This window comes from Podarcis liolepis (assembly GCF_965112155.1).
Source record: "Podarcis liolepis genome assembly, chromosome: 4".
NCBI classification, from domain to species: domain Eukaryota; kingdom Metazoa; phylum Chordata; class Lepidosauria; order Squamata; family Lacertidae; genus Podarcis; species Podarcis liolepis.
In genome coordinates, this window is record NC_139558.1 from 66,910,547 (window position 1) to 66,936,684 (window position 26,138).

A 26,138-nucleotide genomic window follows, 5' to 3' on the forward strand; every position below is an offset into this window, starting at 1 on the left:
TGCTCAGGAGGAATAGTGCATGACCACTATCTGAACAGCATAAACTAAACATAACAATTTCAATATGATTAAGTTGTGGTGCTCAGGGAAAACGAAGCACCAGAGAAAAAAATTAAATGATCTGTGATGCTCATAATTCAAAACAGGGTAGACAACATGAAAAACTGTACTATAGGGTGTCTTCAGGTTGCTATTTATTTTTTAATGAAGTCTCCAGCACATTATTACTTTCTGAAATAGCAATCAACATGTAAAATGAACAAGGAAAATATAAAATATGTACATATAAATAGAATGTACAAAGGGTACAAACACCAAACAGATTATTATAAAATGATATTCCCTAAAAAGCAATTAAATTTTGCCTGCTCAACAAGTGTTAAGATTATGAGACAACTAAAGAGACAAATCAGACTCTGTTGTTTGTTTTTAATGAGGAAGGGAGATGTGTCTGGGAGGAGAGTAGGGGCAGCAATCACACTGGTTCAAGGGAGGGAGAGATATGGTGTGGGAAGTAGTGCAGGCTGGGTAAGGAGCACATGGCACAGGCAATTAGTGACTGTCCCATGTGCCAGCCCTTCTTCCAACCTCGGGAATTGTGGCGTCCTACCAGCCAGCCCTAATGTCTGTGGCTACTGTTGCAGAATGCTGTGTTGGCTCTGAGTAAGACTTCCCTCATCCATGATCTGATTTTGGATGAGGAGGCCAATCTAGCCTGTATCACTGAGACCTGGGTAGGTGAGCTGGGTGGAGTTGGTCTCACCCTGTTGTGCTCACCTGCGTACACTGTGCAGCATCAGGGCAGACTTGAGGGGTGGGAAGGGGGAGTTGCTGTGGTCTACAGAAATTCTGTTCTCTCTCCAGGCTTTCTGTCAAGCTTGAGGGGGGCATCTAGTCTCTGTGTTCCTGGCAACCAGGACAGATTAAGGATTCTGCTGCCTTGTTGCCCATATGTCTCCTGTTGACAGAGCTGGTCTCAGAGGCAGTGTTGAGGACTCGCAAACTGCTGGTTTTGGGTGACTTCAACATCCATGCTAAGGCAACTGGTTCTGAGATGGCTCAGGATGACCATGGGTCTGTCCCAAAATGTCCCCAACCCAACACATGACTGCACTGCCTGTCAATTAGTTTTTGGGCCCAATTCAAAGTGCTGGTTCTGGCCTATAATGCCTTAAAGGGATTAGGACTGCAATACTTCAAGGACTGCCTCTTCCTATATGAACTGACCTGGACCCTACGATCATCATCTTAGGGTCTTCTTTGTGTACCTCTGCCCTAAGAGGACCGGAGGGCGGCATCATGAGAACAGGCCTTTTCTGTGATGACTCTCCACTTGTGGAATGCTCTCCCTAGAGACGCTTGCTTGCCACCTTCATTACATATCTTTAGACACTTGGCAAAAACATTCCTCTTCTCCCATGCCTTTGGCTACCGTAATTAAACCTATGGCCTTTTAAACTCTGTGTGAGACAGTTTTTAAAAATTAAATTTCTTTCTTATTATGGTATGTATTTTTGTGTTTTTTCATTGTAAATTGCCCTGTGATCATCGGATGAAGGGTGAGATAAAATGTAATTGATAAAAATAATTAAATTGCTTGCAGTAGCTTTTCACAGAAAATATTGTCAGAGTGTACTGGGATACTTTTATCACATTTTTCTTTTATATTTTCACATTTGTCTCTAATCTGGAAAACAAATTTTGTAGCATGAAATAATGATTAAATACTGAACGTACATTTTGGCCTTTAAAGTTTTAAATTCAGTTTCCACCTAGCCCTTCAGCAAAACTGCCAACAAGAGGAGTGGGCAGAGGTGGTGGGATACAAATAAATAGTTGAGCTAAATAGCTGAGTTCCGATTAAATATCATTTTAATGTGGCTTATGTAGCCAGAATGAAGAAAGAAGCAAATTTGAGGTGAGTGGAGATGGGGAGCGCACAACAGTTCTCATACCTAGCAAAATGGCAGACATTTGATAACCATGGCATAGAATTATTAATGTTTATTATCTCTAAAGGGACATGGAAAAATGGATTCAGAAATGGATTCTAAATACAAAGCAGATCTAAAGTTACAAGGTTCAATAACATTGAAAGCTTAGGCTCATGCCTTAAATCAGAATGTAATCAGGGTTAGTCAAGGTGGAAAGTGTATGCTGGAAAATACTGAAATGGCTCAAATATTGATTGCTACATTTTCCAGCTGCCGTTTAATGCTCCAGTAATGCCTGTTTTCCTACATGAAAGCTTCAGAATCAATATGTCAAATACTGTGTTGTGTATGTTTATGAAATTGGCCCAAAATAATACAAGTGATGCAGTTAATCCCAATTCCCAATGTGGCAGAGGACTGTAATGAACAAAAGGATATAAAGCAATGCTGAAGATAGTGACAATCTCATTCAACAACATGCTTTACCTACCCCAAATATTGATTACATCTTCATTCTCACTATAATCTCTAGGATCTTATAAATTTGGACTCATATTTCTTCAGTGGATTTAAATCCAGCTGTCTTAACTGAACAAACCTTTATTTATATGGCACTTTAGTATTTTAACCCCTTCTGCATTTAAGGTATTACTAACAATATTTCCCACATCAAATTATCTAGCACCACAGATTTACTGAATATCCCACAGTTCAGTGACATGAGATAACATCTGAGGACTTCAACAATTTTGAGGTATGGCAGGAACTTTTTCATCTTAGGCTGTAAGAGCCTAAGATTTAAATATACCTGAAATAAATAAATACCCACAAAAAGTAGCTATAAAGATAACCATCTAAGACATGTGGCTGAAGAAAGGCAGGTTACATGACCAATAACATTATTTCCTTTGTTAGGTGAATCTTTGTTTTACGTATGTAGGTTCCATTGAAGCAAAAAAGAAGTGGCCAGATATGGTCCATCAGTTGCTTCTATCTCCTGAATTTTAAGGGTCAGTTCGCAATGTAGCCTGTAAAAGGCATAAACTGCTATAATGTATTCATGTATCTCTTGTTTACACAGGACAGCTTTTTGCAGTTGCAGGCATGCACGTGTCAAATGATAATTGAATTCAGGAATTCAGTGCCTGTAGTTGTGTGTATTAGTATTTAGATTTTGCCATCTTTCAACTGAAAACACGTTTATAGGAGCCTAATCCTACATAACAGCAGCAGAGCAAAAGACCAGACTTGGGGTGTCAGGACCAGTGCAAGGAATTTTCTCTTCTCCTTGTTCTGGTGCTAGAAACTAGTCCTTCTCATCCAGCACTGCTGCTCCAGTATATATTTTTGTACAACAGGAGTGCCATGCAAGGGCCTTTCCAAGACAGCAAGGGACTTGTAAGAAAGGTAGAGCAATTAGCAGTCCCATTGAGAAACTGGCCTTCTAATGCTAGCATGATCTTGTGCCAGCAAATTCCGCTACTGCCCTCACATAGGATGCTAGGTTTGCTCTGTAACTGTTGCAGTGCAGCCAGGGATAGGATTGGGCGGTAAACTATGAAACTGAAAAGGTAAGTTTGAAAATGTGATAATAAAATAATAGGAAGCAAACAAGGAAGGAATGCAATAATAATAATAATAATAATAATAATAATAATAATAATAATAATAATAATAATTTTATAACCCACCCTTAAGTATAAGGTCCCAGAGAGAATTTAAAATATACATCCCAGGTATCAAAGGTCAGGGTATTGTACAGCAGAGAGGGAATTCCATAAAGCTGCCACAGAGAATACCCTCTCAAGACCACCACCTTCTTAGCCCCCTCTGCTAACCTTAATACTTGAGAGGGTCTGTGGGGAAGGAGGTGGTCTTTAGGCAGGGCTTTTTTTCCAGGGGGAACTCACTGGAACTCAGTTCCGGCAGCTCTCAGGTGGGCGCCATTGCCATTCTAAGAGAACAAGGGAGGTGTTAATGGTGAGTTCCGGTACCCCTTTTTCTAGAAAAATGCACTGTCTTTAAGGCTTTAAACAGTAACATGAACACCTTGTTTGGGCTTAAAAAACAACTGGTAGCCACTGCAGCTGTTTCAAAACAGGGGCTATTTGAGTTTTAAAAGGAAATACAGCCGATAATCTGGCTGCTGCATTTTGGAGAAGTTGAAGTTTCTAAGATACCTCAAGGGCAGCCTCAGTTAGAGCACATCGACTCATCTAATCTGGAAGTTCCCAGAGCATGGAGTACAGTGGCTGGAGCTGGTGAACGAGCCAGAGCTTGAAAAAGGCACTCCTAGTCACTGAGGCCACATGAGCCTCTAGTGATAAGTGTTGAATCCAGGAGCACACCAAACTGCAAACCTTCCAAGGGAATGCAATCTCTTCCAGAACAGGCAATTTCCCCACCTCCTGGATGTGAAAACTCTGGACACATAACACCTCTGCCTTTTTGGGATTCAGCTTCAATTTATTAGCACACATCCAGCCCATAACTGCCTCCAAGCACCAGTGTAGCATCTCAATTGCCTCTCTGGAGTCAGATGAAACAGAAAGCTAGAGCTAGGTGTCACTTGCATATTGATGATGCCAAATCTCCTGAGGACAGCTCCCAGTGGCTTCATATAGGTGTTAAATAGTATGGTGTACAAGATGGAACCCTGCGGGACACCACAGGACAGCTCCCATGGTGCCAAAAAATAGCCTCCCGTAAGTACTTTGTGGAAACAGCCCTCAAGATAAGAACAGAGCCACTGAAGCATAGTGCCCCAGGCGTCAACCTCCCACAGGGCCTCCAGAAGGATGCTGTGGTCAACAGCATCAAAGGCTGTTGAGAGATCAAAGATATTAAGTAGGATCACACTCTTCCTTTCTCCTGACAAATGTCACCAGCTAGCCTGTATAAGGCAGTTTCACTGTCATGGTCAGGCCTGAAGCCAGAATGGAATGGATCCAAGTAATCAGTTTCCTCCAAGCATGCTCAAAGTTCACCTTCTTGAGCACCTCGCCCCAAAAGAGGATGTTCACACCTGGGTAATAGTATTAAATATCTTAACAATTTCTGAACATTACAGAAGAAATACCTACAATGCCTGTCTATTTTAGTTTGCTATCCACATATTTTAAAAAAGGCATGTAGATTATGGTAACCATATGCAAGTAGGTTCTGCAAATTAGTTCTGCTGCATGAACATGATACATTTTGGGTGCAGCTCACAATACCAAATAAGTTGACTGCTGTACTATAATTGACATTCTTTTCTTGCTAGGATACCCCCCCCCCACCATGGGAGAAAGAAGAACTAAAGGCAAGAAGTAGTAGTTCTGGAAATTATGGAACTAAATAGGTTGGGGGGGTATTGGGGGGAGAGCTTCAGTTTCCAAAGCACATTCACAGAAGCAGAATTTAAAATTAGATTTTTGCAAAGTCAAAAGCTTTATGGTTGTGGTCCAATTTTCCTAAATACTGGACCAGAATAGAATGATCCAGCCTTCTATAACACAAAAACAATAAGTAAGATTACTGGGATGTATTTATTCATATGTATATACACATACTCAGCAAGGGGCATGTACCATTATCCATCCCCCAGCAGCCATAGCCAAGCACTCAAAAAATCCACCTTCCTTCCATCTCTCTGACAGTCCTCAATTAATGAGTTCCGATATAATGCTAAACCATGATTTAGCATTACAAGAACAAACCTGTGAGAGCCCTGTCGCTCCCATACCTCTCCCCTGGTAGCCTGCAAGGAGAAGACTGGAAGCTTCTGCTTACACTTTTGATTACAGGCAGTTTAGTGTCTTGTCCACTTGCTTCAACTTACATGTGATCTCTTTGGTTTATTATTATTGAATTATTTCACTGCAGGCCAGTTATGTGTTTATGGAATACAGAGGTAGCCAAAGCACAAGGTATTTGGTCACTAGGCAGTTATAAAGGGGCGCATGTGCTATACATGTACATGTACATGTACATGTGTAAGCATTACACAGAGCTATAGGGATAGGAGGGAATGTGAGTGACCTGGCTGTTTCCTGCATTACATTTGAAATCAGAACTTGGATATCTCTCCCACAGACAGATGTGTCAGAGTTATAGGCATCTGGGTGTTACACATTTCACAATGAGTGAGATGCATTCGGTCCTACTTTAGATATAATGGGAAAGATTGGGGGGAAAGAGAGACACTGCCACTTTCTGTCCCTGCACCAGTGTAACAGCTGTAACAATTTTAACCTTCACATTCCTAATATAATTTTTTTGAGTGACACCATGATAATTGTTAACTACCCTGAGATCAGTATAAGCCTGTAAAATTCTACACTGATTTTTTTTTGGGGGGGAGGGGTGTTAAGGTGGGCTCACATATTCCTGTAATGTGTCAAAGCCTGCTGGTTTTTTTTGCCCTGGATCCAATGGTGCACTTCCATGAGAGGAAATGTCTTTTTGTGTATGGAAGGGTTGCTTCTAACATAGAAAAATAAATGTTTCCATTCCAGAGAAGTTCTTTCATTTGCACAATTCTTTGTGCAAAACTCTCTTTGCCTCTTAGGACCTTTCAAAAGCCCACTTGTTTTTAGCTCCCATATTCACGACGTCTCTTATAGAAATAATCTGACACTGCAGGGCAAGAGGCCTCTCTCTGGATAACCCAACAGTTCACGGAACAGAGCTCACAGTTTCCTTCCACACACAGGTTTTTGTATCCACCAAACCCCCATTTATATTTTTTCTAGGCTTTTTGTCACATACATAATCAAAACAGGGAATAGTAGAAATTTCCAATTATTTTCATTACTACAAAATGCTCCCATGCATGTCCACACAGCAAGACATGGGGGGTGGGGGCAGACTTTGGTGTACTAAAGTGTAGCAAATCCACTTAAATACAGTTGTGAAATCATATATTTATATGAAAGTATCTCCTCAATTATAAATGTACCACTGCTAATTTGATATATGGTTGAACAGGCATCACACACCCTGCCTATGATGAAATACATGGCAATTTTACTTAGAAATATTTTACACTCAGGTCTGTTATTAAGATGAGCACTGTTTGTACAAGGTCACTGCAAACACAAGATGTATCAACTGAGTCAAATATCCACTATAACATAAATGTTTTTATGAGCAGCAGGTGTATTCCTGCAAAAGACTATAAAGCTATTAACTGCTCAGTAAGGAATACATAATAATAGGTTGTTAACTCAACTGCTCTGACAAGAGCAGGGAGAAAGGACACTTTAAAATCATTAGTAAGGCCTGCAGAAAATGAAGATAGTCTACACACTATGATTTTGAGGCAAGGATGGTTTTGAGTCAAAAAGATAAATGGCTTGGATTCTAAGAGAAGTTAACTTGAAGTTCACAGAAGGTAAGTTTTCTGAACTTTCCTCAACAGCCTTTGCCCCCCCCCCAAAGCATCAATGGAGGATTGGGACCCTCCTGAATTGGGGTGGAGAAGGTAAATTTCATTCCATGAACTTCCTTGCATTAACATAGATTAGAATAGAAACCCATGCCCTGCAATGCCCCCTCTTTCCTCCAAGAACAGCATTTTCTTTTTATTTTAAAAGACACACTACAAGAGATATTTGTGATGTTTAGGAACGTTTTTAATATTTATTCTAATTTCATTTCCTCCTAAAAAGGGAACATTGCATAAGGTAAAAATAAAAAATAAAAATAACACACTTAAACTGGAGGCTAACAGTTTTCATAGAGATTAATGTGTATAACAGGGGCAACATTACCCTTGCTGTACACAAATATTAATTTAGTCCCATTGGTTAAATAGCTATTGCAGGAATTTGAAGCAATACAAATATATCCAAACTGGTTTGTTGGAGACATTGGTGGGATGGGGGAGGGAAGAGATCCACTTCTATGGGGGGAGGGGAACCCTACCGAAAGTATTCAGCCTTAGTTAGAACTAAGAGAATTATACCAGACTTGGTCCTCATGACCCTCCAGCATGCATCTGCCTTAAGAAAATATTCAGAGCATGTTCTGTTCCGATCTAAGCAGTCATTACATGACTGGTTTTGTTGTAGAAAGGTCAGCATTTTAACATGGCATTGGATATCAATCGGGCACTTCTAAAGAACAGCAATTCTGATAATCATTTTCACGGTTATTTTCTGTTGGGATATAATCTGCAAATGATAATTTTCTTGCAGGCATAATATTAACATATTTTTAATGGGTACTATGGACTTATCCCAAAGGATGCTTGGTTTAGTAAAGTGTAGTTGCAATTTGTGGTTGTGCACAAAGGTCATAACACAAAACTGTGCAGGGATAGTGTACATCAAGCTCCATTCACACAAGGGGTGTTTTTTTCTAATTAATTTCATCATCAGGGAATAACCTGTTCTGTGCACTAAAATGTGGTAACATAAACATTAATAATCTGCTATTATTTTTACCAGAATGTTTGTCATATACTATCTCAACAGTATACCATCTAACTTACATCTTAGCAGTTTGCATAGAAAAAGACACTATGAAAGAAGGTTACACATATTTATTAGTGTTCATAACCATCACCATCAAGCTGATGAAATGTCATTAACTTGTTTACTATTGTCCAGAATTAATAGGCATTAAAAACAAGTCATGTTAATTATGCTTATTAAGGCAAAAAGATGCATATTAAAGTAATGCTCTGATCATATTAGTACTTTGATCCTGGCAGGCTGTTATTTCTTTTTCCAGCACTTCTTTCAATGACCTTTTGTCTGCGATGGAAGTACTCATGTGAAAATTTCACCAAACATTTAGATCACACATGAGCAAACTGCTACACTGTGACCGAGTAGCCAACCGCAGCACAAACTGATGGCAAAATATGTCTACAGCCACTTCACTGTGTCCAAAATTCAGTTTGACAAGGTACTGGGCCAACAGTAGGCCACATAAATGAGCTCTAGCTCATTCAAACAAGGTGACAAGAAATCTATCTATAAAACTGCAGGCTATACTGTATGTTGATCTACAAAAAAGGGACAATGTTAAAAACAAGATGCTTTGAGGGTTTTATTTCATTTAAGTCAAGACCTACTTTCTCATAGTACTTGATCTCGTAGTCCAGAATGGCTCCATTAGGAAAATCAGGGTCTTGCCATGAGAGGGCAATGCTGTTTTGGGAAGCCCAGTCCTTCCTGACCATACCTATCAAGGAGGGTGCTGAAAAGGAAAAGGATAACTATGGGTTAAAGACAATGCAACATATTTAGACTATCACATGGAGGTAATTTGGGGTGGTGTCCAAAGGACATAGCCAGCAGATCACACTGGTGTTTTCAAGAGACTGGGTGGAACATGGAGAAGATAGTGCAGAATAACACATTAAGAAGTTAATTGTTCAAACAGGATTCCCTCCAGAAACAGACGTGTGATCCAACAAGTTTCTGTACTACTGTATTCAATGCCCAGAGAAAGTTTATTATAACAATTTAAATTAATAGACACCATTCCTTTTGGAAATTGGTCAAATGTTGAAGTAAATACCATCTGTTCATACTTTATACTCATTTTCGATGTGACAAAGGGCATATAAAAAGTAGCATGACTTATAGGAGATGTGAAAAAGTTTCCTGAGACCACATGAGGCTTCTGACCCAGGTCTGGAAGCTGTGGCTGGTACAGAACAGAATCCTGTGGCATATCTGCTCCGTGGGGCAGCCTTCTGGAAGCACATTACACAGATACTAGAACAATTGCACAGACTGCCTATGTGCTGCTGAGCCAAGTTCAAGAATTCTGTATTTTCATACAAGATCCTACAAAACTTAGGACCTAGATAGTTGACAGAGCTTGTGTTCCCATATAGACCTACCCCACATTCTACCTTTGTGTAGGCAGCAGGTGTTGCTAGAGATTGTACAATAACAGTGAATGAGAACTCATTGGGTGCAGTATTCTACCTTAATATTGGCTATTTTGTCCTTGCTTAGCAGCAGCTTGTAAATCTAAAAGTTACTAGCCAGCAGGACCTCTGTGTTCCTGTATAGTCAGACAATATTACCAGACCTAAAACCATAATCACAGGCTTATTCCCATGCTTATCCTACAACAAGTTACTACATAATACAATTTACAGGCGTTTATGCTGTTTGCAAAGAATAAAGAGTTCATTGTCTATGCAAAAGAATAAAAGGACATGTATCCAAAATAAAAATGCCAGCATTCAGAAATTAGTGGAAGAAATTAGGACACAATGATCCTGACCTCAAGTCACCACTATTCAACAAAAAGGTTTCAAGGGAAGGCTCTATTCAATTCAGATTTAATGTATCTCTTGATTTCTTTCCCTCTACATGTGCTGAATTAGCATAAACATAGCATATCTAGCATGATTTTACTGTATATGTTGTTGCGATTTAATTACTCTGTCTTATTTTGCATCCATTTGGGATCTACACAGAAACATCACACACCCATGGCTACCCAATAGCTCCCCTGCTTGCAGTTTTATTTGCTTGCTTGCTTGCTGCTGTATGTATGTATGTATGATGTATGTATGTATGTATGTATGTATGTATGTTTCTCTATATATCTTTCAAGTGAGGATGCTGCTTTGTTCCCTTGATGAAGTGGGCACTTGCTTATGCCCCAATAAATCTACTAATCTTTAAGGCGCCACAAGACTCTTTGTTGTTTTTGCTGCAACAGACTAACACGACTACCCCTCTGGAATTTGTTACCTTGCTATAGCCATCTGCCAACACACAGTTCTCCAATTACTTTTGAGAATGCCATCTGGAATTGTCAAAGGCCTTGCCAAAGTCACATTATATGCACTGCATTCCCTTTATCCATCAAACCAATTATTCTGTCAAGGAGGGGAATGAGATATGGTTAGTGATTTTTCCCGCTCTGCCTGCCTCAAGTGGTGGGAAGTTCAGAGCTGTATTTTAAGTAGAAAAAACAGTGGAAAGAAACCTATGGTATCTATATCTGATCCTTTACAACATATAGGTTGGACAGGCATGATCATCACACACATAAAACAGAGAACTATCCTACCCAATTAACATTCACACATCCATCACCAATCCCACCCACAGCACAAGAAAATCTAGCTAACTCCCAAAAGTCTGACACTGAATTCCTTTGCTCCACCCTACAAATGGCCAACAGGCCACTTAAAATATTTTTAATTATAGGTCTATCAGAGTGCCTTTAAACAAATTTTTTAAAACCTGCAATGTTTTCTCCTTTTTCATTATACATAAATCCAAATCCGCCATCCATTCCATGATGCTATAAGAATTTCCCCAAGCAATATAGCTAAAATATATAGACATGCAAACAAAGGACTCAGATTGTTCTTAGCTTAATTGAAAACTTTCACTAAATACTCAGTTCACTCCCCAAACCTGAACCCATCAAATCCAGGATGATTTTACAACACAGCCTATGTATGCTTATTCAAAAGTAAAACCTACTTTGTTCTGTGGCACTTACTCTAGGTAAGAGGAGAGAAGTTGTCAGTCAGTGTAGAAAACACTGAGTTAAATTGACCAATGGTCTAACTTAGTATAGGACAACTTTCTATGTATCTGTATCGCAAAATATTTAAAGAATACTTAGCAAATCTAGACCCTTTTGGTCCAATGAGCTAGTACAGCTAACCCTCCTGGACCCATCTGATACTTCACCCATACCTTTTCACTGTTCCTATTCCTCAAATGTTGACATCTCTTAGGGCTTCTTTACTATTAGATCCATCAAGCTTCCTTCATTCTGTCCTATTTATTGAGCAAAACTATGTCCACCGTTGCAATGCCACGAATACACAACTGCAGCAAAATTGTTCTCCCTTTGAAGTGCCACTGAAGGTCTGCAGTCCTTGATGTGACCTCAGTCCTGCTTTACAGGAACTTGAAGACCCCTGACTGTTTTGGTTTGAAACTGCATTGTTTTTTATACTGACCTTTTCAGCTGTTTTCTTATAGGGATAGGGGTCATTGATGGATTCAATATCAGGGACTGTTTTTCATACACAAAACATTTTCTCTTGCCTGTTTTTTTCCTGGAAAGATCACTTGTGGAATTCACCGCAGACAAAGACCCAACTAGGCAACGCACCAGAAACCTTCCAAAAATGAACTGAATCACCCAGCCACAATTAGAATCTAATGGCAGATCAAACATGCACTGTTCACCAGAAAAAGGACGCCCAAGTTGATACTCAGTCTTATGGAAAGAAAGTGTGGATTCAGCCAATCATGATTTACCATGGCAATACCATCAAATACAGCTTTTCTGTTGCAACTAATCCTCAGTCCATTTTCATAATAATGATTGAAAACACTACCCTATAAATCTGGGTTATCATGTTGCAAGTCTTTATACTCTTTATATTCAGGAATGTGGAGCTGGGGCAAAGAGACACAGTATGCAAAAAACTATGTTGTCACACCATGTTTTCAGACTTTACAGCAAGGAATGCTATTTTTGATGGCATCTCTATAGCAAGTGTTATGTATGCTGTACTGTAATACTTTGGTAATCATTGCAGGATGATTTGAGACAAAAGTGAGTTTTCTGAAGAGATTCCAAAGTGGTATGGTCATTTTTCTACCATAGTTTTGGCAAGTCAGGTTTTTTATATCACCATGCAGTAATAAAAATGTTAAACTGAAATCCTTGATGTTTTGTATGTTCCTGATTATTTATTTCCTGGCTTCTACAATCCTTTTTCTAAACCATAACACTAAAATACTTTATTTCTGGTCCAACACTATAATTTTTAACATATCCATTGGTCAAAAAAATAAAACCACATTTGATAGGAATCAGGCTGAAAATATAAGAAGTGCTTCTTCTAGTCCAGTGATTGTGCACCTTACACATGGTACAATAATGTCCTATTTCTATTTTCAGATGACCATCTCAAAACCAATGATAACAACTGAAAGGTACATAAGTAAACAGCACAGAAAAGAGAGGAGGCAGCAGGGCAGAGGGACAACTTGTTTCCTTGATAAGAGCATATGGTCAGGTGAAGAAGAAAGGTAAATTGTTGGCAGAAATAAATATTACCAAACACTGTTAATTATAAAATGTGTTACACAACTTCGTGCACTTTAACTTTGCAATTGAGGTTTTCAGCAGAAATGTGTACTTTCAGTGCTGCCAGAAAATACTATTATTCTTATAAGAAATGCCTCAACCTTTATTTCTATAACTGGATTACAATGGCTATGAAGTTTGACAGTAAGTATAACGTTATCTCATATATAGCAATAAATAGAGTCTAAGGTCATTCACAGACTAGACTTGAGAAAAATGCTATTTCAATTCACTGCTGCAAAACTATTTATTTCATTTGTTATTTTTATAAAGTCTGCAAGGAGAAGTAATAGAAAGACAGAAAAAGAAAACCATTATATTCTTAGCAACGGGACACAAAATACTGGAACACAGTGATACACATGCTGACAATCTGTTCCAGGCACAGAAGCTCCAGTGCACGCATGGAACTCCTCTGCTTGACATGTTTTTCTATTCATTTCAATGGAATTGCGTTCCACAGAGAAATGAATGGGCCTTACTGTCAGGGCTGGGTGATGAGGAGTTGTGGAAGGTGCCAGCTGGAGAGCCCCCTAGGAAAGCCACAGAGCAGGAAGTCTCAGAGCCAGGGGAGTTGGTGGTGGGACACTGAGCACAGGTCAGAGGATGAAGAAGTGGTAGAATGGTTGAATGTTGAAGAAACAACAGTTGTTCGCCCCCTCCCTGCCACTGACCCCCTTCCTTGCCCTCTCCTTTCTTCCCCCCTCTTACCTTGCTGTCTTCAGCCTCCTGCTCATGAGACGCTGTATCTCCAGACGCCACACGGCCTAGAGTGGCCTCCAGAAGGTCACTCCAGGCCTTGCCGCGTTGGGAGATGCCACACAGTCTAGAGCAGCATCCGGGAAAACTGGGGCATCCCAGATTGGGATCAGAAGCTGGGGAGCTTCTGTAAATTCAAGATGTCCTAATTAAATTGAGACACTTGAGGGGTCTGAGATGAACCAGAGGCAGGAAGCAATTCAGACTCTGGACATGAAGTCGGGAAGGAGGGGCCAGAGGTGGCAGAAGCATCCATGGAGCTTGCCTCCTACTGTAGCAAGTCAACCCCCCCCCCCCGTCTCCAAGGCCTTGAAGAACCTTGCTTGCAGCAGAACAAAGGGCACAGATAGTTCCTCCCAGGTGCAGCTTAAGGCTGCTTGGGAGATATTAGGCTGGGGAGAAGACTGAGGGAGAAGTAGGAAGCACAGGTCACCAGTCCTCTTTTAAAAATAATTTTGATTAGCTTTCAATTACAGTCCAATAAAACCTCATTATAACAATACCAATTTATAATACAATTATTAATTCCAATTGTTCAAATACCGAATTATAGTCAAATAGTCAGTCCTGGCAACTGTGTTATTGGAGGCCTGTCTTACATGGAGGTTTCTCTGCTTATATACTGCTTTCTTGAATAAATAATTAACTTTACTGCTCGTCTCTGAGTCTCCATGCTGACCTGCAGCTGAACCAGCACTGACATTTACATGTGAATATATACAAATCTCTGGATCAACAAGCCAAAGGATCCATACTACTGGATTTAATTGAATGCATATTTCATCCTAGGATAAATCATGAAGGTGTTCATTTATAACAACAACAACAACAACAACAACAACAACAACAACAACAAATAAATAAATAATAGGCTTTTTAACTGGGTTTTAAATCTGGCCTGTAAATTATTTCATGTTACCTCTATGCTAGGAAGCTGTTTCTAGACATTGTTTGTTTGTTTTTAATTATTATTGCACATTGTGTTTTTAATATTTTGTTGTAAGGGGACTTTTATTTATGCACAGCTAGATTAATTTATTATTACACATAATTTGGACATATTCATACAAAACACCATGCAGTTCATTAAAAATATACAGAGAAACGCTGCCCCCCAACTGATAACAACTTTGGCAGCATACTAACAAAAACATCATCACTGTAGTGCAACAAAAGCTTTGGGGGTGGGGGAGAGTTACTAAGTTTTTACCTGGCAGCAAATATATGTCAGTGAAGACACCGGACAGACATCACTGAGCAGAGTTTCCACAGATGGGGAGGAACTCAAAAGCCCCTCCCCACTCCTTGCTATCATCCTCTGAGCCATCCTCAAAGAAGGCACCTGGAGAATGGCCTCAGATCAAAAGCTAATGGTCTGGGTAGGTTCCTTTGCCTCTTCTATATTGGCAGCTAAAAAAGCCAATGCAATTCTGGGCTGCATCAATAGGAGTATAGCATCTAGATCAAGGGAAGTAATAGTGCCACTGTATTCTGCTCTGGTCAGACCTCACCTGGAGTACTGTGCCCAGTTCTGGGCACCATAGTTCAAGAAAGACACTGACAAACTGGAATGTGTCCAGAGGAGGGCAACCAAAATGGGCAAAGGCCTGGAAACGATGCCTTATGAGGAACGGCTAAGGGAGCTGGGCATGTTTAGCCTGGAGAAGAGGAGGTTAAGGGGTGATATGATAGCCATGTTCAAATATATAAAAGGATGTCATATAGAGGAGGGGAAAAGGTTGTTTTCTGCTGCTCCAGAGAAGCGGACACGGAGCAATGGATCCAAACTACAAGAAAGAAGATTCCACCTAAACATTAGGAAGAACTTCCTGACAGTAAGAGCTGTTCGACAGTGGAATTTGCTGCCAAGGAGTGTGGTGGAGTCTCCTACTTTGGAGGTCTTTAAGCAGAGGCTTGACAACCATATGTCAGGAGTGCTCTGATGGTGTTTCCTGCTTGGCAGGGGGTTGGACTCGATGGCCCTTGTGGTCTCTTCCAACTCTATGATTCTATGATATTAGGAGAGGTGTACCAGAAGATATTGGATCCCAAATAACAAACAGCTTTATACACCAAGGCCAGCACTTGGGCTCAGAAATATGCAGGCAGCCAGTGTACCTGCAACAGAACTGGTGTTATATGATCTATTTGCATTGAATATGTGTGAACTCAACAGGTTACGCTTTTTAAAGCCTTTGCATCTAGCAATTGGGAGCTTAACCGAAAGCTTAATGGGGAGTGATTTTCAGGGGAAGGAAGGTTAACTCTCTTCAGCCCTCTCCCCCATCATTCACTCACAGCAGTTAAGCACCAATGGAAGCTTTTTATTTTATTTTATAAAGATAAATTTCTGTAGGGGGTGGGGCTAAAGAACAGAGGGTGTGGCTGAATGAAAGAGGCCCACAGAGGTTCCCCACTATGCACACATACATGGGAGTTAGTCCTACTGAGCTCTGTACAGCATACTTCTGAGTAATAGCATAGACTTGCACTGCAGATTTCCTACACACATAATTTTATTTGCATGCCGCCTTTCCAACCATGTTCAAACCATGCTCAAGATGGATTACAATGTGAAAAAAACCTGTGAAGGAATAGTGATTAATGAATACACTTATCAGATGTTAGCACTTGGAGGCTGGAAACACAGTCTATGTAAAACAAACACATCAGAGCCTGGCTTTCAGTTACCAGTGGCTGCAGCATATTTGGAAACACTCAGTGTTTTGCTGACAGCATAATTGGCACAGAATCATAGGGATTAATAGATAATAAAGCTTGATTAGAAATGGTCTCAATGGGACAAAGCAGGAAATATTTTAGGTATACTGTTATTTCAGGCAAGAGGTCATTTTCACAACCTACACAATCTCTTGAATCATTGAATAAGGAGTGTAATAGCCTGCCCTAACTTTTGATTGATTTATTTTCCTTTTTAAACTCTTTAATGAGCATTTTTTCCTTGTGTCCTTATCACTATGGCACAGAACATTCATATATTTGGTTGAACTGTATCTCCTAAGATGCAAAATATGCTCCCATAGGAAGTGCAGCTTGTGTTGACATTTTATACTTTTAATTGGCAAGTCAATTTGCACCTTTTTACCCAGATTTTGGGTGGGGTGGGGAGGTGCTGTTTTTCCATTAACCTCTGCTTTTGAGCCCTGCTGTTTTGTTGAATTTACTGTGATTTTTAAGTACTTCATTTTTAAATTTCATGTAATCTGTCATAAGACCTTTGGTAAAGCATTTTGGCAGGCTTACTCGGTGTTGTTTTGGAATGGGGAAGGAAACACTCAATATTAGCTCCTTACCCAATCAAAGGAAACAATGCTGCCATTCATAATCACAATGTAATAATAAATTTACAGTGGTGCCCCACAGGACGAATGCCTCGCAAGACGGAAAACCCGCTAGACGAAAGGGTTTTCCGTTTTTGAGCTGCTTCGCAAGACAAATTTCCCTATGGGCTTGCTTTGCAAGACGAAAACATCTTGCGAGTGTTCCGATTTTTTTCCGCTCCCCCCTTTTTTCTAAGCCGCTAAGCTGCTAATAGCCTTTTAGCCGCTAAGCCGCTAAGCCTTTAATAGCCGCTAAGCCGCTAAACCGCTAATAGCGCTAATCCACTAAGCCGCTAATAGGGTTGCTTCGCAAGACGAAAAAAACGCTAGACGAAGAGACTCGCGGAATGGATTATTTTCGTCTTGCGAGGCACCACTGTATTATTTATGCCCCACCCATCAGGCTGGGCTGCCCCAACCGCTCTAGATGGCTTCCAACACATATAAAAACATAATATGGATATACCGGCATGTTGCTTGTGTGTGGTCAGGGCATTTTATAAAGATGACCAGCATGCATCTAAATCATAGGGAAGGGAGAAACAGAGTCTTTGTTTAAGAAACACACACAAGATGGTAGAAAGGGAAAGCTAAACCTATTAGTAAAATGAAGTTTTAAGATGAAAATAGTTATTAGAGATGCTACTTTCACTGTCTGGGAAAGGTCAGTGTAGGAGAGCACCAGCTCAGCTTCAGAGCCTTATCCAAAGTCCTTCTTCTCTAAGGCACAAACCAGGAACACCTCCCCCAAGCTTATGCTCTAGAAGCATATGAAAAACCCTTTGTGTAGGTGTACAACCCAGACCCTCCAAGTGTCCCTATTTTCCAGGGACATCCCTGATTTAGAGAAGCCATCCCAGTTTCTGATTTGATCCTGAATTGTTCCACTTTTCCTTAGAATGTCCCCATTTTCATTGGAGAAATGTTGAAGAGTATGGAGTTATCCAACCCCCGAGCTGTCTGAAGGCAATCCTGTAGAGGGCAGTTTTAATGTTGATTTTTAAAATGTTTTTATACATGTTGAAAGCTGCCCAGAGTGGCTGGGGCAACCCAGTAAGATGTGTGGGGTGTAAATAGTAAAACTATCATTAAGGAATGGAACGTCCCTATTTTCATTGGAGAAATGTTGGAGGGTATGACAACCTAACTGCAGGAATCCAGAGATCCCATAAGATGTGTACAAAGTGTCATAGTTGACCATTTAGTAGTACACATAATAGCACACAAGAAGATCATAGCTCTATTTTTTTTAAAAAAATATTGCATACTGCTTATACTTAGGCCAATTATAAATGCTTTTAAATTAATTAATCAAATAAATAGATGTGGCTGTAGGTGACCAGAGATTCACACACCACTAATTAATGTATTATATTGCCCTTCTGACCAACTTCAGTACGAGGAAAAAAACAGTGCTAGTTATGTATGCAGTACTTTGGATAGGAAAGCATAACTCCTGCCCCATCACAATCATTTTATGTTTATAAATAGTAACTTTATCTTTACAAATAGTAACTTAAAAACTACTTAGATCCATTACAGTTTACTGAAGTATATAATATACTTTATATTCTTTTAAAAATACATTTTAAAATCCTCTTTTTGTAGCTAGAAGTTCCTCTTTTAAATTTCTTTCCCTTATTTAATTTTGATTATAGTTCCATGAAAAACCCCAAAGCATGTGGCAGAGATTAATCTTCAAAGATTAATGCACTCCTAAATTTGCAGAATAGTTGAAACATTATGTTTTCAAATTACCGTATTTTTCGCTCTATAACACGCACCCGACCATAACACGCACATAGTTTTTAGAGGAGGAAAATCCGTAGGCATGCCACCCGTAGGCATTCCCTCAATAACACGCACAGACATTTCCCCTTACTTTTTAGGAGGAAAAAAGTGAGTGTTATGGTGCAAAAAATACGGTATGTTCTGTATGCTTTATGATGACTTATTTTTAATGAACCCAATGGCACATGAAGTATCATCACCAACAAAATTCCTACCATTTCACTGATTTAAAAATGGCCTAAGAGTCATCGTGTTCCTACAAATAAACTTAATAAATCTTGTACTATTCACTGAGGCAACAAATAAATAATGAATTATTGATTCATCACATGGTCTGAAGCACATAAAACAAGTATTATCCAGAAACATTCTTAGGATAAAAACATGTTTTTGAAAATAACTACTATTTTTTAACAGATTTCAATTTACTACAGCACTCAGTGATAAGAAATGGACAAGATCTATGTTATTTTCAAAGTAAACTATAATTTATTCACAGGAAACAAAATTTCCTCTTTAAAAAATCTTTAAGAGGATGAAGATTGTGAATGACTCTTGTGGATTTTGGGTAGCAGATTTTAAAATCTGTTAACTACCACTACAGTTTTAAAAAGATTTCATACTGCACATTTTTACTTAACTTAGCTCTTTTCCAAAACATGATTTACATGTGGTATACAACATTATGTAGTATGCCCTAGATCATTAAGCATGTCTTATCTGAACAACTTCTGAAACACCTCAAGAGCTGTATTTTATGTTTTATGGTGCTAGTGCACTCTATTCTCCTTTATTTTATGAGGGATTAGAATGCCCCTATACAGTTGACTTGATGTTTAGAAGGGGATAACTTCAAACTTAGAAAAGTCTCTCTCTCTCTCTCTCTCTCTCTCTCTCTCTCTCTCTCTCTCTGTGTGTGTGTGTGTGTGTAGTTTTTTTCTGAAATGTTTCTGGCCACAAACATGTAAAGTGAGTCAGAGCTCTGTCTGGGTTTAATGCATTATACAAGAATCTGAAGTGCAGTTATATAAGATAGTTTCATAAATGGAAAACAGCAAAGAATAATCTGACATCAAACACTTAATACTATTTGATAAAGCTTTCTTAAGATATGCCAAAAATTTATCTATTTATTTATATAGCTATCACATATACCACTAAATAGAAACAATCTATAAGCAGTTCAAAAAAGAAACATAAGAAACTGACGTATGTATCCAAGTACAATGATTAAAAATAATGTCCTTTTTTGAAAACAACATATTAAAAATGTCAGTCCCATGCTCCTCAAGTTAACAGACTCCTCCAAGGTGCAAGGAAAGACCATGTTCAGTTGCCAATGTGGAAATACATGTGTGTGGTCATGTGTGGAGTGGGCAGACAGTGTCTTGTTCTTTGCCTCAGGTTGCAAAATGTCAGACCTGCCACCACAAAACTGAGGTTTATCACCCGCCCCCGCTTGGTGATAAAATAAGACACACGAAGACAAGTATTTTAGGTTAATGGGCTATAAAGGGCCACAACTTTATTGGTTACAGAATGTGAGTGGTGTTGGCTTAGGCACTGGATCTGAACAGACTATACTAGACTCCTGCCCGCTTTGCAGGGAGTCACAGAAGGGTTAACAACCTGTAGGGGGAGCTTGTTAATGCGAATCAACTGGAAGCTTTCCCCAAGAAGTCACCGGAAGGTCGTGCCATGGCCCTAGCCACCACCTGGGCGTCGGACAGGAACTGCGACTGCTGGATTCCTTTAACGGAATACCCTTCAAGGGGAGGGATAGGTGATGGCTACAACCTCCCCTCCAACACGCAACACATTTTCCAATGCCTAACTGCCAAACCTTACAAAGTTGTGATGATTTGCTACGAGGTAGACAAAAAAACAAGTGGCTGGTGCCAATCTGCCAAGTGGAAAAAATTCCTACCAGGCCCCTTGGACAACCAAGGTGACCAATCTAAGTTCATAGGTGAAGCAAAACCTAGAGGGAGGGTGATTCATGGAAGCTGGAAAAGCAAGGGAGAGCTCGTCGGCCCGTTGTCGTTTAAATCCAGCTAAACCACATCCCCTGGCGCACCAGATTGGCCGGCCGGGGGCATGACGTGGGCCCAGGAGTCCAATGACACAGGGGTCGCAGCCACGCCCCCCCCCGCAAGTGCAGGAAGTGATTCCCGCTCACAACCACTCCCCTCTGGGAAGAGGAGAGGCTTTCCCCATGCACAAGGGGCCATGAAACTCCTATCAATGCCTGAAGCTGATAAGTCACTATTTCTCAAAACTCATCCCTCTCTAAAAGTTTCCACAGGCTCCCAATTTAGAACAAATAACATATTCCACAGGTAACTGCGGAGAAATCTTTGGAAGTGGTTGCTGAGTGCACGCACCCTACAGATCAGTGTGAGGATCTGTGGACCACAGTAATCTGGTATTAGAAGAGAAAAAAAGTAGGCTGTCACAGAACCCTGTAAATGCACTCCTCTAGAGCAGGAGTTCCGTTTTGATACTCGTTTCCAAAATTTAGGATTGAGGAACTAACAGATTTCTAACAATCTAACAATATTTCTCGACAATCCAATAATTTATGGGGGTCCACTTGAGATTACTTCACATGCTGCAGTTCTGTATACAGAGCAAATGTATACAGAACTGCACCCCACATATTTACCACAACATCACACACTCTGCTAGCTCTGCCTCCAGCACTGATGCATATGCCAGAGACAACACTTGTGGCTGTGCCGCCATCATCATCAGCTTCACCAACATCACCATCTGTTTATTTGTATACCAATTTTTGGTCAAGACTCCAAAGTAATGAACAGGATCCCCCCCCCCCAACAAGCAAAACAATAATTTATACAATAGGTATTTGAGGGTGTATAGAGTGTTTTTGTTCCAGCCATGTGATAATCTGCCAGTTACTGTCATAAAAATAATAATTTAATGGCTAAAAAATTCCACATACTTTTGCAGTGCAACCCTATACATGTCTATGTAGAAATAATTCTAGAGAGGTTTACTTCCAGGTAAAGGTGTATAGGATTGCTGCCTTATGTGCTATCACGATAACCTACTGTGATTAATGGAAAACCTGCTGTTGATTTTCTGAAGCTGCTGGATGACATTAAGCTCAGTGTTCTTTGATTTTAGATTCATACTGAATATGCTTAGATCGGTAGCAAATTTTTACTCCCGTTGCAAGGCTGTGTCATGAATAATGAATATACAATTTTAGATAAGGAACATCAAGGCATTTTTGGTTTCTTTTAAATTAAAAGTAACAAGTGGCATTAAAAACAAAGTACTATAAATGAAAAGTCTGGACTGTAGCAACGCAGGTATGAAAACAAAGTAAAATGGATAAATAAAACATTTGGGTCAACAAAGCAGTCCTTTCTCTTTGTAGGCAGAAGAATAGCAGATTTATTTTTAACATGATGCTAAGGTGGTGAAGGGGCTTTTAGTTCTGAATGCCATGCATAGTCCAGGTGGCACTCCAGCAGTAAGCTGACTCAAGCATGCTTTCGAATCTCTAATCATTTTCTGTGAACTGCAGTAGCATACCAAGCGCGCTATGCCATCCTTTTCCAACTATATCAATGCACATTCTTCAATCAACAAATTGCACTTTGGCACAAGCAGAAGGTTTTAAATGGACTTCTGCCACCTCACAATCCTGGGCTAAACAGCTATGAACATATGCAAAAAGTGTGCTGTTCATTTTCAGGGTCTTTTGATGGCACAGTTAATTGTACTAAAAGTGCAATTGATGGAAAGTGAGTTACAGATTGGATAGGCAGTGCAACAGATGTAGAAGGTCATTCAACAAGGACTACTCATTACTTCAAATTACTACCCTCGAGGAGAAACTATGGTGTATGCCAGGATGAAGCTCTTTCACTGACATCTCATCTTTCAGTTTTGTCCCAGAGGCTGTCTTTCTCTTCTTGCTGTTAACATGGCCCAATTAAAACCGGTTGCCTAAATTTACAAGAAATCTATTGCCATTCTAAATAGCTTTTAGCTAGCCAAATTGTATGAACACTGGTTGAGATCATATTAACAGGAGAGCTGGTTGCCAAAAGGGTTATAAGCTTTCCCACTTATCTAACAGGATAATAATGTATAAATATACAGCGTGAGTATCTATGCAGAGGGTTTTTTTTGTTTTTGTTTTAGATTTTCATGTCTACCGGTTTTGCAGTATCCGATTCCTTTATACTCTCTTTAAAGTATTTATACCTATGCCAGTCTTTGTGTGGTAAAGATTTCATACTTAACTGGGCTCAGACACAGACAGAAATCTAGTCATTGGATCAAGGTTATACCAAACATTTGTAACAAAGCATTCAAGAAACCAGACCAGAAAACAGCCTGTTATATTATATCCTTCATTCATAGTCCTGAAACCAAATGCATAAAAAATCTGCTAACTTGCAATGAAATGCACAAACACACAAATATTGGTGCGGGGGGGGGGGGGGGAGAGGCAGCTTGCTACCATTGCTTCAATTAACATTTAAGGATTGCAATAAGATCAAATACATAGCTCAGTTGTTAGAGCAGGAGACTCTTAATCTCAGAGTCGTGGATTCAAACCCCACATGCATTGCAGGGGGTTGGACTATATGATCCCCGTGCTCCCTTCCAACTACTACTATAATTCTATGTGCAATGAAATAAGCAGCACTGTCAAAAATCTAAATTATATGGTTTAGGATCTCCATACCTTGTGTGCTGCATCTCCCCATAAGAGCCTAATTGGTCTTTGGATTGTAATCTTCCCTATATGTTCCCATTCAGATTTCTGGATGGTGGCTATGACAGAAGGGGACTTTTCAGTGGAATTCATAATGCTCTGGTCCTGTGAGATGAATGAAGGCTGAAGCTTTAGTTTGCAGAAAAAGCAGGAGCAGGGATTGGGGGGAGCAGTTTATACTTGTGATTGTGATATGTAAGTTAGGGTACTGAGTTTATGGGGAACTGAACATGATCAGTCACTGAAAAATAGTTTAGTTTTAGTCCTGTCAATTAAAAAAATAAAGCTCAGATGAATGTTCAAAACTACAGTACTATTAATTATATATCAACATTTAAGAATCATGCTTCTGAAACAGGAATGCCTGATGTCCTGAATAGCAATTGAATAAAAAGCAAAGAATAAGTAATATCTCTAAAAATAGTGTTTTGGTATTCTTGTAAAGTGGCAAGAAGTGAGTAGGAAGAAAGTGACATACATGCTGTCTATTTGAGGAGATTCCCCTCATCAAGCTCCAAGAAGAACATTGATCAGACTCTGAGGAGAACCTGGGCTGCTGAAGTTGTGCCATGATTAATGATGATTTATGAGCTGTATATAATGTTTAGAATTTAAAATGTGGTCAAACATTCATACGGCCAAAGGATTATCAACAGAGGTAAAGAATGGTTACTTTATTCCCATCAGTTGCCGAACACCTTTCATATTATCCTGAGGTCCTCACTTTGTACAGGCAATTTTCAGTATTAAATGCACCTACAATTTATGGAAATAAATAATGTACTCAGAAACCTGCCTGCTAGCTTGCCTTCGAAGTCAAAACATACTGTACAGTGCAGTTAGATGACTTTCACAAAAGGCCCATTTAGTAAAAGAATGACATTATCACTGCCCAAGTCCTCTATGATTAATAGAACCCATTAATAGAACAACTGTATTGTGGCAAAAGCTTTTATGGACTTGAGCCCACTTTGTCAACTGCATGAAGTAGGCTCTAATCCATGAAATCTCATGTCATAATAAATCTCTTAGTATTTAAGGTGCCACAAGATGCTTGTTGTTTTACTGCAGCAGACATGGCTACTTCTCTGGAACAAGTACTTAAAAAAAATAAATCATTGGGGGAAAATGGTTGGCCTAATCTAAATTTTATTAAATTATTTGGCATGCCAATTACAACATTATCTAAAAAAAGAGAGAAAAATAGACCTTGCCTCAGTGCATTCCATGTACTTGTCACATGTTAGACTATTATAATGCACTCTACATGAGGCAACTCATTATGTTTGGGAATCACAACAGACCTAGGATTGTGTGGGCTTTGGATGCAATAAGGTACCTCTCTGTATATTCTCATCTGAATGGGAAATTAATGATCCATCCATTTTAACATTATCATATGCCATAAAGCATTATGGGACAGTCATGGTAAACATATCCAACAGGTCATACACAGGCACAAGCTTGTCTCTCACGTTGGTACTTTGACATTGAAACTAATAATCAAATCTTCACTGATTCTTTTAAAGATGGCCCTAGATTGTGCCCTAGAAGTGTTACGAGCAACCTTCAACAACACATGCTGCAACAATCTTTTTTTTGAATGGGGTGGAAGGGATCATTAATTACGTGTTGCCATTATGATTGTGGTGAGGGGGACCATTGCTGTCACCCCAAAAGTGAATAGTAAGTTTTGTGCAAAGTGATAGTTGTATTTTGTGGTATAACAAAGGGTGATAGACACGGAGCACTTTTAACACCCCAGGCTATTTCTGCAAAAGTGAGACAAAGGACTCAGCTACACTCATCAGTTATATTGATATAACTCTGTTAGAAACATGTGACACCAGATGTTGCTGTAGAGCTGTGATCTGTTGCTAATGGAATTTTCCATTAAGAGCTTTTATAATGTGTTTTTCTGTAGCGATTCTTTTTATATATATAGATCCAGCAGAAGTCAGCCTCTGTGTTCTCCAGGATCTTTGTTGAATACAATGGGCAATTTTGTTCCTTATGCTCTCAATCATATTTTCCTTGTATATCTTATAAAACTGTAGTGTGGAACCTCTGGTCGGGCCCGCAGACCTAGGCTTGGCAGTGGTCCTAATTTGGCCTGCAAGGCTGTTCCTCAAGCCACACCCACTTGACCTACATTTAACATCATATGCAATATCAGTTGTGGGGCAATAAAGATGCAACTGCAAAGAAAAAAAAATGGGAGCTTAAATAGCACTTCCAATTATTCCTTGGCCAGTGAGGCTGCAGGATTGGTGCTGCTAGTGAACCTCTTTGAAGTTGTCAACTGACATCATAAAGAGATTAGCAGATAGACAGGCGGGTGGCCAGTTGTTGATCTGGCTCTCAGCCTGAAAAAGGCAGTTGTAAAAGATAAAGTAATACATGTAGTACGTACACACCTTGTAAATAAGATGGCTGTGGTATGAAACACCTACATGGAAGTCCCCATCC

At 39.6% G+C, this 26,138-nt stretch overlaps 1 protein-coding gene across 4 annotated transcripts in view; it reads right to left on the reverse strand.

Moving 5' to 3' along the window:
- The window catches only part of EPHA6 (EPH receptor A6), a 343,972-nt gene that overhangs the window by 104,999 nt on the left and 212,835 nt on the right, over positions 1-26,138 (reverse strand). For all 4 annotated transcript variants that reach the window (XM_083498568.1, XM_083498569.1, XM_083498570.1 and 1 more), the window contains exon 6: positions 9,001-9,125. In XM_083498568.1, the coding sequence (XP_083354694.1) occupies positions 9,001-9,125 (125 nt within the window). The remainder of the gene's footprint in view (positions 1-9,000; positions 9,126-26,138) is intronic.